Source organism: Drosophila nasuta, chromosome 3 (genome assembly GCF_023558535.2).
Source record: "Drosophila nasuta strain 15112-1781.00 chromosome 3, ASM2355853v1, whole genome shotgun sequence".
NCBI classification, from domain to species: domain Eukaryota; kingdom Metazoa; phylum Arthropoda; class Insecta; order Diptera; family Drosophilidae; genus Drosophila; species Drosophila nasuta.
Genome location: NC_083457.1, coordinates 16134717 through 16148955, shown reverse-complemented (window position 1 = coordinate 16148955; position 14239 = coordinate 16134717). Strand labels below are relative to the sequence as shown.

The window sequence follows — 14239 nt, the reverse complement described above, 5'->3', positions numbered from 1 at the left end:
GAAACAGCAACACTGAGTTGTATTGCATAAATAAACAAACTCAAGTGGACGTGAAATACGATCACCCACTTCTGCTGCACGCTAAGACAGCATTCAAGCTAAGTCAGCATCCTCACGTTGACCGCTAGCAATATACATATGTATATGCCCATAAGACTCTTTCTCCCGAACATAGTATATAAGATATATATATGCAGCTGCTCTTCTGTCGCTGCCAACGGCAGCGCAGTGGCATTCCACTATTATGTACTTAGGCTAAGCTAACCGAATTATTTAAATAAAAGAATATTCACAATTTGACAACAGATCAGCACTGACGTGCTGCAATTATTTCACTTGACTACGAACCGAAAACATTTTTATTACACATCGTCTCGCAGCGTTTTCCGTCTCTTCGCAGATGCATCTACTCAACTGTGGCTCTCATATTCATAGATTTGTTATATCCATAATTGACACAAATAATGTGAGTACTGTGAAGGGCTTATCTCGAATACACTCAACTATAATTTTTATGTTATCTGTTTATTAGTACAAAAGCGGTCCATTTTACTTCAGAGTGTCAGTTCTCGTTTGAAATACGTTGCTGAAGCAACTTCTGTGGAGAACATGACTGAGGAGAGGCGACTCGTAAGATCCATATAAATACTACTAATAAAAGAATATGAACACCGTAATAACAACACTGTTATATAGATATGGCGTAAACCAGTAGAAGCTCTCAATAAAATTGCCGGCAAACAGCATGTTCCGTGGTACTTTGCTAGTGGATTTATATTGTTTTGGTGCTTGCTGTTCTTTGGGATTGTAATACCATATTTTTACTGCTTGCCCACGGCGCTGACATTAGAGGACGAGGGGAAAAATGTGTTTATTACGGAGCGCGCATATCGCAATCTATATAATCTGTCAAATATTGGAATTAAAATATCCGGAACTGACAAAAATGAAGTCGAGGCTGTAAACTTTCTTTTAAGTGAATTGGAACGAATTCAAGATAATCTCCAAAATGAATTATTTGATATGGAAATAGACCGATCACAGGCTTCCGGATCATTTCTAGTTAATTCCGCTCTAAGAGTGTATCAGGGAGTTCAAAATATTGCCGTTAAGATCTCCCCCAAGAACAGTACAAGCGAGACATACCTTCTCATCAATAGTCACTTCGATTCTGAATCGGGACCTGGTGCCGGAGATGCGGGATTCATGATAGTCACTATGATGGAAGTTCTGCGAGTAATTGCCACATCGAAGCAACCGATTCAACATCCAATTGTGTTCTTGTTCAATGGAGCCGAGGAAGGCGGACTTCAAGCTTCGCATGGGTTTATAACAACTCACAGATGGGCGCCGTTCTGCAAGTGAGTTTTGAATAATAACAATAAAAATGGAGACTATTTTAATAAACCCAACAATAGGGCCGTTATCAACCTTGATGCTGCGGGGGGTGGAGGTCGGGATGTTCTATTCCAAAGCGGCCCCAATCATCCATGGCTAGTAGAAGTATGCAGTTACAGACGCGATTAATTTGAGCTTATATTAATAATTTATTATTTACTAGTACTACAAAAGATACATCAAACATCCTTTTGCCACAACCATGGCTGAGGAAATCTTTCAGGCAGGAATAATTCCATCCGACACAGACTTTCGACAGTTTAAAACTTATGGCCAAATCCCAGGTATGTATATATTGTAAAGATTCCACTGATTTTTATAACTGTATTAAATACAATAAATGATCGAAGGATTGGACATGGCTCAGTGCATTAACGGATTTGTATATCACACCAAGTATGATACCATTAATGTAATCCCACGCGAATCATTGCAAAATACAGGTGATAATATTCTGGGACTGGTGCGCGGATTAGCCAATGCAACTGAACTAAATAATACAGTGGTAGGGGAGATAATCTAATTGTTTCATTTTAATTATATATGTAATCTTATCCACAGGCACACAAGGATGGACATGCTGTATTCTTTGATTTTCTTGGGGTTTACTTCATACATTATTCCGAGGCTACTGGCAAATACATAAACTTTGGAATCGCTGGAACTATTTTTATTTTGATTATTGTTTCAATGTGGCGAATGGCAAATGTTTCTCACGTCACATATTCTTATATTATTCGTTGGTTCATTCTCTTACTTGGGATTCAGATTTCTTCCTTCGTACTTGGTCTAACTCTTCCGATTTTGATCTCGCACATTATGGATTCCTTTGGCTTATCACTGACTTACTATAGCACTCCACTCTTAGTATTCGGATTGTATGTGTGTCCTTCACTTATTGGTCTTACTGTGCCCTTCACCATCTTCTTTAGTCTTCAGCGCAACGTAAGTTTCCTTTGATATCTCAATATAGTACGACTTTGTCCTTAATAATATGTATCTCTGTCAGGATAAGCTTTCTAATCATTATCATCTTCAGTTGGCATTGCACGGTCAAGCCGTAATACTGGCTCTTTTAACCGTTTGTCTAACACTGCTAGACATCCGATCAACATATATTTTTGTAATTCCCTTAGGATTTTATGCAGTTTCTTTGGTTCTAAATTTAATGACCATTTTACATGATCTTGGATATGCGTGGATAGTTTTGCTAAAAACGAGTCAAATTATTCCATTTTTGTATAGCAGCTACGTCTTTTATATATTAATTGTCGTGCTTATACCGATGGGTGGACGAACCGGCACATCTTCAAATCCAGATATAATTATTGCAGCCTTGTCGGCTCTGGGAACAATTCTCTCCTTAGGTTTCTTGGTAGGCCAACCTTTCTTTAGCAACGAGCAATATTTATCTACTTTCCGTACAGGTTCCGCTAATCAACACTTTCGGTCGACCAAGTTTAGTGATATTTGCTCTACTAGCAGTCACAGCAATCTCAGTGATCTTGGCCAGCGGCACACAATTGGGATTTCCCTATCGACCGAAGACCAATGGACAACGGATTGCATATTTAGTAAGTGTTTTCTTTATAAATGTTTCCAATCCATTCAATAAAATAAGGGCATCTTTTACAGGAAGTACGAAACATGTTCTATGACTACGATGGTCAGTTAACTAAGGACGAATCGGGTTACCTCATGATGTTCGAAGATCGCCGTCGAGAGCTACCTCTTCTGAACTCTAAAGTCAATCTGTCTGGCATGGTTAGCCTGAAATCGAGATGCGAGAGGCACATGATGTGTGGGATGCCTTTGATTAACAATCGCTGTCTAGTTCATTCGGAATGTTCTTGGATTCCTCGTTCAGAGCCAGTTGAGCCTCCACGACCAACCACATTGGAGTTGCTACGAAAAACTGTTATTAATGATACAACAGTGCGCTTTGAGTTCAATTTGACTGGCCCCATTAATATGAGATTGTTTATAATACCCGAAGAATATGTAACGATTAACAACTGGTCATTCTTGAAAACTTATTTGGATAACCCTCGATCAGCAAGAAGACCGTATCAGATCTATTTCAAATACGCATTTGATTGCTCGCCTTTACACTTCTTTATAGAACTTTCGATGAAAAGAAGAGAACCAATATATAATCCTTCTTCACAGAAATTAAACACCGAATTTGATGTTCCGTTATTCCAAATTGGAGTCTCTGCACAATATATTGCCGATGAGGGCGATGACCAAAGCAAAGAATTTGCATCGACATTTCCCTCGTTTTCAAATTTAGAGCACTGGCCTGCTTTTTATCAAAGGTACATCTATTAGATTTTATCAAAACAATTCGGATCTAGTTTTATTTATAGCATGTTATTTACAAATAAAAGTAAAATCAAATAGTTTTGTGTACGATATGGGAAAGTTTACACAGTATTTTGCTGAGTAATATTTATAACTTATTCTACAATTGTGATATGCTATTATGCATATTTATATCATATCATGTATTGCATTGTACTGTTTGGCAATAAAAAATACTGCCTGACAATAATCATAAATTCGCTATCAAGCTTTTTTGGATTGAATACTAATTGTAAAATATTATCACAATATCTATAGTATAGTTTCTATGCGCAATGAATGCTATTTTAAGCGATGAAGTGTGTCTTCGATCATTTTTAATTATTTAATGTATTTAATTGTAACTAAAATTTGTAGGATATGAGCAGGGCAAAGAAACTAAAAGTCGGATAATATTGGGAAAAAGTTTGTATAATTTTGCTATAAATGACGAATAACATCTTCTAAGGACGTCATTAAATGCTCGCTGGAAAGACTGTACTTATAGCTTAACTTTATGTATTCAGATTAAAAAATAAATTCATTTTAATAATATTATATAATAAGTTAAATTTAACTTAAATCAGCAAAGACATTTCAATATTTGCCCAAACTCTATTAGGCCAATCAAAGCTAATTTGAAGGTTATATGATTATAACAGATACTGTAAAAATAATCAAAATATGCTCAACTATGTACATATATTGCAGATAAAATAAATCAACAAAATTATTTGCGATCTATATATAAGTTTTTATTTATAGATAAGACACAGACAGAGGGACTCGGCTTTGAAAAAGATTAAAAGAAACCAAAAAAATATAAAATATTAAATTACGTTATATTTTATCAAAACTCGCACTGATTCATGGGAAAAAGGTGTGAAGGTATAGAAATTAATCCATAAGCAATGGAAAACACACATCCATAAAGCCATAACTAAATCAAACACAAAGCATTGATAATAGAGAAATATTATCGGTAAATAAATGAAGCGTGCTTTCCATAAAATACAAATTTTGCGATACAGATAAACACAGATATAAAAAATTTCATGATTATAGCGTAGAAATAAAACATATCGCTAAAAATTAAACGTTTTCGATTTCAAAAGAAACTTCCATCCAATCATCTAACTATGTTAGGCATTGCTGCCAAATGTTGATGATATTTGTTGATGAATTATGTTATTAAAAATTCAAGCAAATTTGCCAAATATTTATAAATACCAGCATCAAACAGCATTCACACAATCTTTGATTGTTTGATCTAAAGTGTCGGTGGTTCTGAAAGCATACAAGAAAATACACATACATGTATGTATGTTATGTATATACTATATGTATGTTCTGTACTTCTTATGCTTTCATTTATTCCCAAACGAAAGAGAAACTATAAACACACTTTTTGGCGGATGAATGTTTTTCTTAGTGTTTAGTTTTATGAATCAAAACATTTTATTTACGCACTCCAAACCAAATGTATACTAAAGCATGAGAAAACATCTCTGAGCCGACAATTCATTTCAATTTAAAATTTATAGGTTAGTAATATGGTATAATTTAGTGCAAATTAAATATTTATATTACACTTAATTATTCTACAACCAGTCTGGCTGATTTGTCAGTCTACACATCTTGATATTGGATATTATAAAATTTAGATTTCATTAAATTGTTGCAGATAAGTTTTTATTATTTTGTCGAGAAGTTTCCCTCTTTTGTTCTCCTATAAAAGTAATAAATGGTGATACCGTTAGATATCGATATTAGTAACAATCATTTTAATATTATGGTGTACCCGAAATTATATTATTGTACCGGGCTTATCAAACAAGTCAAACATTTAAACAAATTACTCTCATTTATACCCGGCATAATAATCTAATACATGCATAAACATACAAATATATACCCTTGAGTTGAACATTAGTATTGCGTTTTTTTTTAATTATACAAACTATTAATATTCAATAAATAAAAAAAAATAAATATTATTATTATATTCTCTATAAAGTTACAAAGTTACACGATAAACAGTGTAAAAATAAGTTTTCAAAAATTAAATACATTTCAATATTTATTTTATTTGTAATGCCAACGTTGATTTTGATGATTCCAAAGGAATTTAATGTGTGAGACTAATAATAAATATTTATTACTCATTTACAAATTTCATTCAATGAGTTTTCAAAAGCTTTGACTTCAATGATTTCAAATGCATTTAATGTTTGAGACTACAAAAAAACCTATTGCTTGATTAAATTATGATTTCTTATTTAAAACTTTATTATTAATTTCTATATACTATTTCTGCTAACTTTAGCCTATGTTTTTATGTTTTTCAATAAGTAAATAAATTTAAAATATATGAACATTAATCTAAGTAAGTTATAAGAAGTAAAACTCTTTTGTGTATGTTTATTTATTAAATAATTCAGTATTCATTACCAAGAATACATCTTTTAACAATTTTTGGTCTTCACTACCTTTAAGACCGATGAAAATGAGTAAAAGTCATTGTTGCTGAGTGTAATCTGGCACCAATACTATGTATATGATTGACTTAATGATTTATTGCCCTTCACAGCGCACGTTTGCATATCTAAATTGTGCTACAAATGAATTTTGGGCAATTAAAGAATTAGGTGTCATATTATTTAGTTCTCTTCTGATATATTTCACATTGTGATAACGATTTTTGAATAAAAGCTGATGCTAATCGCTGCAAGAAATCAGTTCTTATTTCGCAATCCTTGAATTTACTTCTGCAGAAAATTAATTCATTTGGAAACAGCAATGGGAGACAAGGAGAAACTTGTAAGGATAACACACTATTATTTAACTATAAATTCTACAAATAATGTCCTTACACAGATCTCCGATGAATCGGTTGAAGCTACTCGAAATGTTGCCAAAAAGGACAACTATCTCAAACTGCCATGGTACTTTGCCGGTGGTTTCCTCGTATTCTGGGCACTCCTCTTTTTCGCCATTGTAATTCCATTGTTCTACAAGCTACCCACGCCCCTGACAATGGAAGACGCTAAAAAGAGCGTTTTTATTACGGAACGTGCCTTCAATAACCTTTACACGATTGCCAACATTGGTAACAAATTGACGGGCAGTACGGAAAATGAAGTCCAAGCTGTCGATTTCATTGTTAATGAACTCGAAAGTATTCAAAGTGTCTTATTGACGGACTATTTCACATTGGAATATAAAACAGAGCAAGTCTCTGGAGGATTCGCTTATAGCACAATGCTAAACACTTACAAAGGAGTTCAGAATGTTGTCGCAAGATTGTCGCCCATAAACGGCACAACCGATGACGCACTTCTGATCAATAGTCACTTTGATTCTAAGCCATATACGAACTCGGCTGGTGATGCTGGATTCATGATTGTTGCAATGTTGGAAGTTCTACGAGTCATTGCGACAACTAAGCAGTCCATTGACCATCCACTTATATTTTTGTTCAACGGAGCTGAAGAAGGAGCATTGGAAGCATCTCATGGTTTCATATTAAATGACCCATGGGCAAAGACTTGCAGGGCTGTCATCAACTTGGACGCTGCAGGCAGTGGAGGCAAGGACATTCTATTCCAAAGTGGTCCCAATCACCCTTGGCTTATTAAGGTAAGTAATCAATACCAGAAACATACATTATCAAGAAAGCTTCTATATACTAAATTACCTTTATAGTATTACAAGCAATGCATCAAATATCCGTTTGCTACAACTATGGCGGAGGAAATTTTCCAATCGGGCATTATACCTTCGGATACAGATTTTCGTCAGTTTACTACATATGGAGATATTCCCGGTATATATCATTCAGCAGAAGCTTATTTTGTTTTTCATTTCTAAAGTACTCGAATATAAATTGCAGGTTTGGACATGGCACAGGTTATTAACGGTTATGTCTATCATACCAAATACGATCTAATCGATGTGATTCCTCGTGGCGCGTTGCAAAATACGGGAGACAATATTCTCAGCTTGGTCCGGTGCTTCGCGAATGCTACTGAAATTTACGATACTGCTGTAAGAGCTTGCTTCTAACTAATTATCAATTTTACTAAATGGAAAATTATTTACAGGCTTATGCGAGTGGACATGCGGTCTTCTTCGATTTCCTGGGAGTTTACTTCTTCTATTATTCAGAGTCGACTGGAATTTATTTGAACTACGGAGTTGCTGGAGCCACTCTCATTCTGATTTTTGTTTCGATCTGGCGAATGTCATCTGTTTCCAAAGTCTCCATTTGCCATGTTATCCGTTGGTTTATCCTCGTTTTTGTGATTCAGATTATTTCCTTCGTGCTTGGTCTAGGACTTCCCATTGCAGTCGCGTACGGAATGTATTCACTTGGATTATCCCTGACTTACTATAGCACCCATTTGCTGGTAGTCGGATTGTATGTGTGCCCCTCACTTATCGGCCTCAGTGTGCCCATTACTATCTACTACAGTCTTCAGCGTAACGTAAGTCCCATAAGAAAATTAAGAGAGTTGAGCCTAATCAGCATATATTTATTTTACAGGATAAACTCTCAAATCCTTACCACCTCCAGTTGGCATTGCACAGTCAAGCCATCCTCCTCGCTGTTCTCGCAGCCGTTGTTACGTATCTGGGCTACCGCACAGCATATATCTTCACTATTCCACTTATTTTCTACGTCGGTTCCTTGGCCCTGAACCTATTGACTACTCTCCACGATCGAGGTTATTCTTGGTCAGGCCTGCTGAAGCTCAGTCAGGTCGCTCCTTTCCTGTACAGCAGCTATCTGATGTATGTCTTTATTGTGGCCCTAACTCCTATGGGTGGTCGTGCTGGTAGTGGCAGCAACCGGGACTTGTATATTGCTGTCTTGGCAGCCTTGGGAACTATTCTCTCTTTTGGCTTTTTGGTGAGTTTACAACACTTCGTTTGATCGAACAATATTCTTAATCTAACAATATTTGACTAAACAGGTTCCGCTTATAAACTCATTCCGACGACCAAGCTTTGTAATACTCGGCGTATTGGCAACCACAGCTCTCGCTTTTTACTTGGCCAGTAGCACTCAACTGGGTTTCCCATACCGCCCAAAGACGAGTGGTCAGCGCGTTTCATATTTGGTAAGTGATTTGCATTTGGTAATTATTAAAATGATTTCTATTGTGATTTATATTGACTATTCCAGCAAGTGCGCAATATGTTCTACGAGTATGATGGCACTCTCAGTAAAGATGAGTCTGGATATTTGTTTAGCTTCCAAGATAGCCGCGGAGCAACGCCATTCGCAGGCACCAAAGTCAACCTTACTGGTCTGGTTAGCATTGCAGACAGATGCGATACACACATGATGTGTGGAATGCCGTTGTATGACTACCGATTTTACGCGAATCGTCCATACCTCAAATGGCTTCCTCGTTCCGAGCCCATTGTCCCACCAGGCGACTTCCAGTTTGAGCTTTTGAATAAGACCTCCGTCAACTCTACAACTATGCGATACTGGTTTGAGGCGTCGGTTTCTAGCCACATGAATATATTCCTCAAAGCCAACGAAGATGTTGAAATCACTGGTTGGTCATTCTTGGAAAGCTATCTTACGAACACTCCGCCATACTTCATTTATCTTGTGCACGGTATTGATGACAGTCCATATATCTTTAGTGTGGATATTTGGGTAAGATATACTACCTATAAATCTCGACTTATATATTGTACTTTTGCGTTTTTAACTAGAAATCGGATGGAGACTTCGAAGTACCCTCATTCGAAATAGGATGTGCAAATCATGTTGTTCAATCGCCTGGTGATGCCGAAGCTGTGAAATTTGCATCAACTTTCCCATCATTTTCAATCCTAGCCCAATGGCCTGTATTATACAGACGATACATTTTTTAAATCTATGAATTATTTGAATTTTCAATAAATATATGAATAAATTTTGAACAAATTTTGAACAGCAATTACTTGAAAATATTACTTAAAATCAGAAACCACTCAAAAAATCCTGTCAATAAAGCCAAATGCGATGTGATAGGAAAACCAAATGATATAGTTCTTAAGATTGCTGCGCTTTTTATAACCGTCACCCATAGGGTAGAGGCTAAATTTGGTATATTGACATAGTACTACATTATATATCTTAAAGCACTGGAATACTTCAGATTTTCAGCCAAAGCCACTAAGATCCGAATTAAGTATAGTATACGTTGTTTTTCCATATAAAAGTATTTCTATCTGAGTACTCTCAATAGTTGTGTCAATTATTACATATTCTTAGCTAGTGATGCTATTAATGAATGTTTAATATTATAGAGAGTTATATTATAGGCAATTATTGTCGGTTTTCCTGACTAAACTTGAATAGACAACCTCAAAAGTCATATATCAGTATGTTATTATTGTACGAATTCAATTCGATAATGATCCATAGCAATTCTTATTGAAATATCCCATATCCATGCTTATGTATAAGTAATTAATTTTTATGCTCACATTCATTTAGTGTACTTTTGTATGTGCAGACAAAAGCAATTAAACCATAAATCTTTAAGTGCACATAAGTAGTACTGTGAACTGTGAATTTGATAAAATCTTCAAAGCTGATAGTTTCTAATTGGCAATATTTACTGTAAGAATTTTTTTTAATATACTGTTTTATGCATAATTTTGAATGCATTAATTTTCTAATCTCTTTATTTACTTTCCTTCTAACAGATTAATTTTAGTAATTTGCATTGTTTCCACGTGTACTTAGTCATAAATCAATCGGGGGTCCCAACATTGTGTCGCAATAATTAAATTAGTGTCATATTATGTGCTCGTTAGCTGATAAAATTTGGCAATCTGATAACGATTATTGTATAAAAGCTGATGAAAATCGCAGCTGGGAAGTAGTTCGCATTTGAAATACATTGATTTTACTTCGACGGAAAATTATTTCTTTTGCAAAAAGAAATGGGTGATAAGGAAAAACTTGTAAGAATCACACTCAAGTTATATAATTCTACATTATTCAATTAATATCCTTTTCCACTTAGATCTCCGATGAATCGCTTGAAGCTACTAGAAATGTCGCCAAAAAGGAAACCTTTATAAAGCTGCCATGGTACTTTGCCGGTGGTTTCCTCGTGTTCTGGGCACTCCTCTTTTTCGCCATAGTAATTCCATTTTTCTATCGGTTACCCACGCCCCTGACAATGGAAGACTCTAATAAGAGCGTTTTTATTACGGAACGTGCCTACAATAATCTTTATACACTTGCCAATATTGGTAACAAATTGACGGGTAGTACGGAAAATGAAATCCAAGCAGTTAATTTTATTCTAAATGAACTGGAGAGCATCAAAAGTGTCTTATTGACGGACTACTTTGAACTGGAATATGAAGTATCGCAAGCCTCTGGAGGATTTGCCTACAGCACAATGCTAAACACTTATCAAGGAGTTCAGAATGTTGTTGCAAAGTTATCGCCGAAGAACAGCACAAGCGTTACCTATCTTCTTATCAATAGTCATTTTGATTCGAAGCCATATACGAACTCGGCTGGTGACGCTGGATTTATGATTGTCGTAATGTTGGAAGTATTGCGAGTCATTGCAACAACCAAGCAAACTATTGAGCATCCAATTGTGTTTTTATTCAATGGAGCTGAGGAAGGAATGATGCAGGCTTCTCATGGTTTCGTAACACAACATAGATGGGCACCTCTTTGCAAGTAAGTTTATATTTGTTAAATAATATCAAGGAGACTTATTTCGAAAATCGAATTATTAGGACCGTTATTAATCTCGACGCTGGTGGCAGTGGAGGACGGGACATTCTTTTCCAAACTGGTCCCAACCACCCATGGCTTGTAAAAGTAAGTAATTATATCACAAAACTAAAATAATCACTCAAGTCCCTATGTATTTAATATATTTTATAGCATTACAAGGAATCGATAAAACATCCGTTCGCTACAACTATGGGAGAAGAAATTTTTCAATCGGGAATTATGCCATCGGACACTGATTTCCGTCAGTTTAATTTATTTGGAAATATTCCAGGTATATATACATTTTATTCAAAGATCAAGAAAATAGCGACTTTTTCGATCATATGAATTAAAACAGTATGGTCGTAAGAATATGTCACATATAAAAAACACAAACATTTTAAAATATAACATAATGAGCTAACTACATTAATAATATACTATATATATTAATATACCATTGAGCTGAAAATATTCTATATTGACTAGAAAAACTATTAAGCCATGACAGCTGCTTTCTGTGGTTAGGACTCTGATCTAAAGTTATCTTCTAAATTTATATAGGTTTGGACATGGCACAGTGCATTAATGGTTATGTCTATCACACCAAATACGATCTGATCGATGTGATTCCTCGTGGCGCGTTCCAAAACACCGGCGACAATATTCTTAGCTTGGTTCGAAATTTGGCAAATGCCACTGAATTGTATGATATAGAAGTAAGTACTTGATTTTAACTAACTATTCTTCTTTTATTTATTATTACTATTATAATATAATTCACAGGCTCACAAGACTGGACATGCTGTATTCTTTGATTTTCTGGGAATTTACTTCTTCCATTATTCCGAGGCGACTGGAATTTATTTGAACTATGGAGTTGCTGGAGCCACTCTCATTCTGATTTTTGTTTCAATCTGGCGAATGTCCTCTGTTTCCAAAGTCTCCATTTGCCATGTGATCCGTTGGTTTATCCTCGTTTTTGTGATTCAGATTATTTCCTTCGCTCTTGCATTAGCCCTTCCCACTGTGATCGCTTACGTTATGGATTCCTCTGGATTAGCAATGACTTACTACAGCACCCCACTGTTAGTAGTCGGATTGTACGTGTGTCCCTCACTTGTTGGCCTCAGTGTACCCACAACTATTTACTACAGTCTTCAGCGTAATGTAAGTTCCTAGAGAAAAAGAAAAATTAGCTATTTATTAATACATTGTTGTTTCACAGGATAAACTCCCAAATCCTTACCACCTCCAGTTGGCATTGCACAGTCAAGCCATCCTCCTCGCTGTTCTTGCAGCTGGTGTTACTTATCTGGGCTACCGGTCTGCATATATCTTCGTGATTCCTCTTATCTTTTACGTGGCTTCATTGACCCTAAATCTACTGACTACTCTGCATGATCGGGGTTATTCTTGGTCAGGCCTGCTGAAGGCAAGCCAAATTGCTCCTTTCCTGTACAGCAGTTATGTCATCTATATATTCATTGTGGTCCTCACACCTATGGGTGGTCGTGCAGGTAATATCAGCATCCGAGACTTGTATATTGCTGTCTTGGCTGCTGTAGGAACTATTCTCTGTTTTGGTTTCTTGGTAAGTATGCAAAAGTTCTCATACTTCATGATTCAACAATATTTTACTGTACAGGTACCGCTTATCAACTCATTCCGACGACCAAGCTTTGTAATATTCGCCCTATTGGCAGCCTCTGCTATCTCTTTATACTTGGCCTCTAGCACACAATTAGGGTTTCCCTATCGACCAAAGACCAGTGGCCAGCGCGTTCAATACTTGGTAAATTAACTTTATTTATCATGAATTTATTATACATTATTTTATTTACATTTCTTATATTTCAGCAAGTGCGCAATATGTTCTACGAGTACGATGGCACTTTGAGTAAAGATGAGTCAGGATATTTGTTTAGCTACCAAGACCGACGCGGAGCATCTCCATTCAAAGGCACCAAAGTCAACCTAACTGGTCTGGTTGGCATTGCAGACAGATGCGAGACACACATGATGTGTGGAATGCCGTTGTATGACTACCGATTTTATCAGAATCGTTTAACCCTCCAATGGCTTCCTCGTTCCGAGCCCATTGTCCCACCAAGCGACTTCCATTTTGAGCTTTTGAATAAGACCTCCGTCAACTCTACAACTATGCGATACTGGTTTGAGACGCAGGGTTCTAACCACATGAGTATATTCCTCCAAACCTACGAAGATGCTAAAATCACAGGTTGGTCATTCTTGGAGAGTTATCTTACGAACACGCAGCCATATCACGTCTATCTTACGCACGGTATTGATGCCAGGCCATTTAACTTTACTGTGGATATTTGGGTAAGATATACTACTTATAAATATGAATAATTTAAATCTTGACTTGTATATTGTACGTTTGCGTTTTTCACTAGAAATCGGATGGAGACTTCGACGTACCCGCATTCCAATTAGGATGTTCAGATCATAGGGTTCAAGACCCTGGTGATGCCGAAGCTGTGAAATTTGCATCAACATTCCCATCATTTTCAATCCTAGCCCAATGGCCAGTATTATACAAACGATACATTTTTTAGGTAGCAATATTATGTTGTTTATAATAATTTGCAAATAAAAATTTCAGTGCGCAGTCCACGCAAAATTTGTTGTAATATAAGTGTTAATATTTTATTTTTTAATATATCGTATGATAATTATGTGTTGACAAATTATTGTGGGGTACCTTAGCTTTTCCACATT

General features: G+C 35.9%; 4 protein-coding genes across 4 annotated transcripts; all 4 read left to right on the top strand.

Annotated features, from left to right (window-relative positions):
* Positions 1-305: 305 nt before the first annotated feature.
* LOC132793833 (endoplasmic reticulum metallopeptidase 1-like) lies at positions 306-2525 on the top strand. The gene is made up of 7 exons (XM_060803937.1): positions 306-630; positions 697-1361; positions 1419-1503; positions 1562-1682; positions 1749-1903; positions 1960-2343; positions 2499-2525. Exons 1-7 carry the CDS (start codon positions 610-612, stop codon positions 2523-2525), a joined length of 1458 nt encoding a protein of 485 aa, XP_060659920.1. The 5' UTR covers positions 306-609.
* LOC132790826 (endoplasmic reticulum metallopeptidase 1-like) lies at positions 2396-3914 on the top strand. The gene is made up of 3 exons (XM_060799536.1): positions 2396-2773; positions 2826-2972; positions 3034-3914. Exons 1-3 carry the CDS (start codon positions 2567-2569, stop codon positions 3727-3729), a joined length of 1050 nt encoding a protein of 349 aa, XP_060655519.1. The 5' UTR covers positions 2396-2566; the 3' UTR covers positions 3730-3914.
* Positions 3915-6455: 2541 nt separating this feature from the next.
* Positions 6456-9697, top strand: LOC132792263 (endoplasmic reticulum metallopeptidase 1-like). The gene is made up of 9 exons (XM_060801542.1): positions 6456-6561; positions 6619-7380; positions 7447-7567; positions 7634-7788; positions 7845-8228; positions 8288-8653; positions 8718-8864; positions 8930-9415; positions 9475-9697. Exons 1-9 carry the CDS (start codon positions 6541-6543, stop codon positions 9634-9636), a joined length of 2604 nt encoding a protein of 867 aa, XP_060657525.1. The 5' UTR covers positions 6456-6540; the 3' UTR covers positions 9637-9697.
* A 943-nt stretch (positions 9698-10640) lies between these two features.
* Positions 10641-14131, top strand: LOC132790045 (endoplasmic reticulum metallopeptidase 1-like). Its single transcript, XM_060798467.1, has 10 exons — positions 10641-10716; positions 10779-11455; positions 11515-11599; positions 11666-11786; positions 12059-12213; positions 12281-12664; positions 12723-13088; positions 13143-13289; positions 13355-13840; positions 13915-14131. The coding sequence occupies exons 1-10, from the start codon at positions 10696-10698 to the stop codon at positions 14074-14076; spliced, it is 2604 nt and encodes an 867-aa protein (XP_060654450.1). The 5' UTR covers positions 10641-10695; the 3' UTR covers positions 14077-14131.
* The last annotated feature ends 108 nt before the right edge of the window (positions 14132-14239 follow it).

Excerpts from the sequence above, each read along its gene's own strand:
- LOC132790826 (XM_060799536.1), top strand. The coding sequence starts at position 2,567 with ATGACCATTTTACATGATCTTGGATATGCGTGGATAGTTTTGCTAAAA. Across the intron at positions 2,774-2,825 it reads TTCTCTCCTTAGGTTTCTTG|GTTCCGCTAATCAACACTTT; the intron begins GTAGGCCAACCT and ends CTTTCCGTACAG. Across the intron at positions 2,973-3,033 it reads GACAACGGATTGCATATTTA|GAAGTACGAAACATGTTCTA; the intron begins GTAAGTGTTTTC and ends CATCTTTTACAG.
- LOC132790045 (XM_060798467.1), top strand. The coding sequence starts at position 10,696 with ATGGGTGATAAGGAAAAACTT. Across the intron at positions 10,717-10,778 it reads TGGGTGATAAGGAAAAACTT|ATCTCCGATGAATCGCTTGA; the intron begins GTAAGAATCACA and ends TTTTCCACTTAG. Across the intron at positions 13,841-13,914 it reads ACTTTACTGTGGATATTTGG|AAATCGGATGGAGACTTCGA; the intron begins GTAAGATATACT and ends GTTTTTCACTAG.
- LOC132793833 (XM_060803937.1), top strand. The coding sequence starts at position 610 with ATGACTGAGGAGAGGCGACTC. Across the intron at positions 1,683-1,748 it reads AACTTATGGCCAAATCCCAG|GATTGGACATGGCTCAGTGC; the intron begins GTATGTATATAT and ends AAATGATCGAAG. Across the intron at positions 1,904-1,959 it reads CTGAACTAAATAATACAGTG|GCACACAAGGATGGACATGC; the intron begins GTAGGGGAGATA and ends TCTTATCCACAG.
- LOC132792263 (XM_060801542.1), top strand. The coding sequence starts at position 6,541 with ATGGGAGACAAGGAGAAACTT. Across the intron at positions 7,381-7,446 it reads ATCACCCTTGGCTTATTAAG|TATTACAAGCAATGCATCAA; the intron begins GTAAGTAATCAA and ends TTACCTTTATAG. Across the intron at positions 9,416-9,474 it reads TCTTTAGTGTGGATATTTGG|AAATCGGATGGAGACTTCGA; the intron begins GTAAGATATACT and ends GTTTTTAACTAG.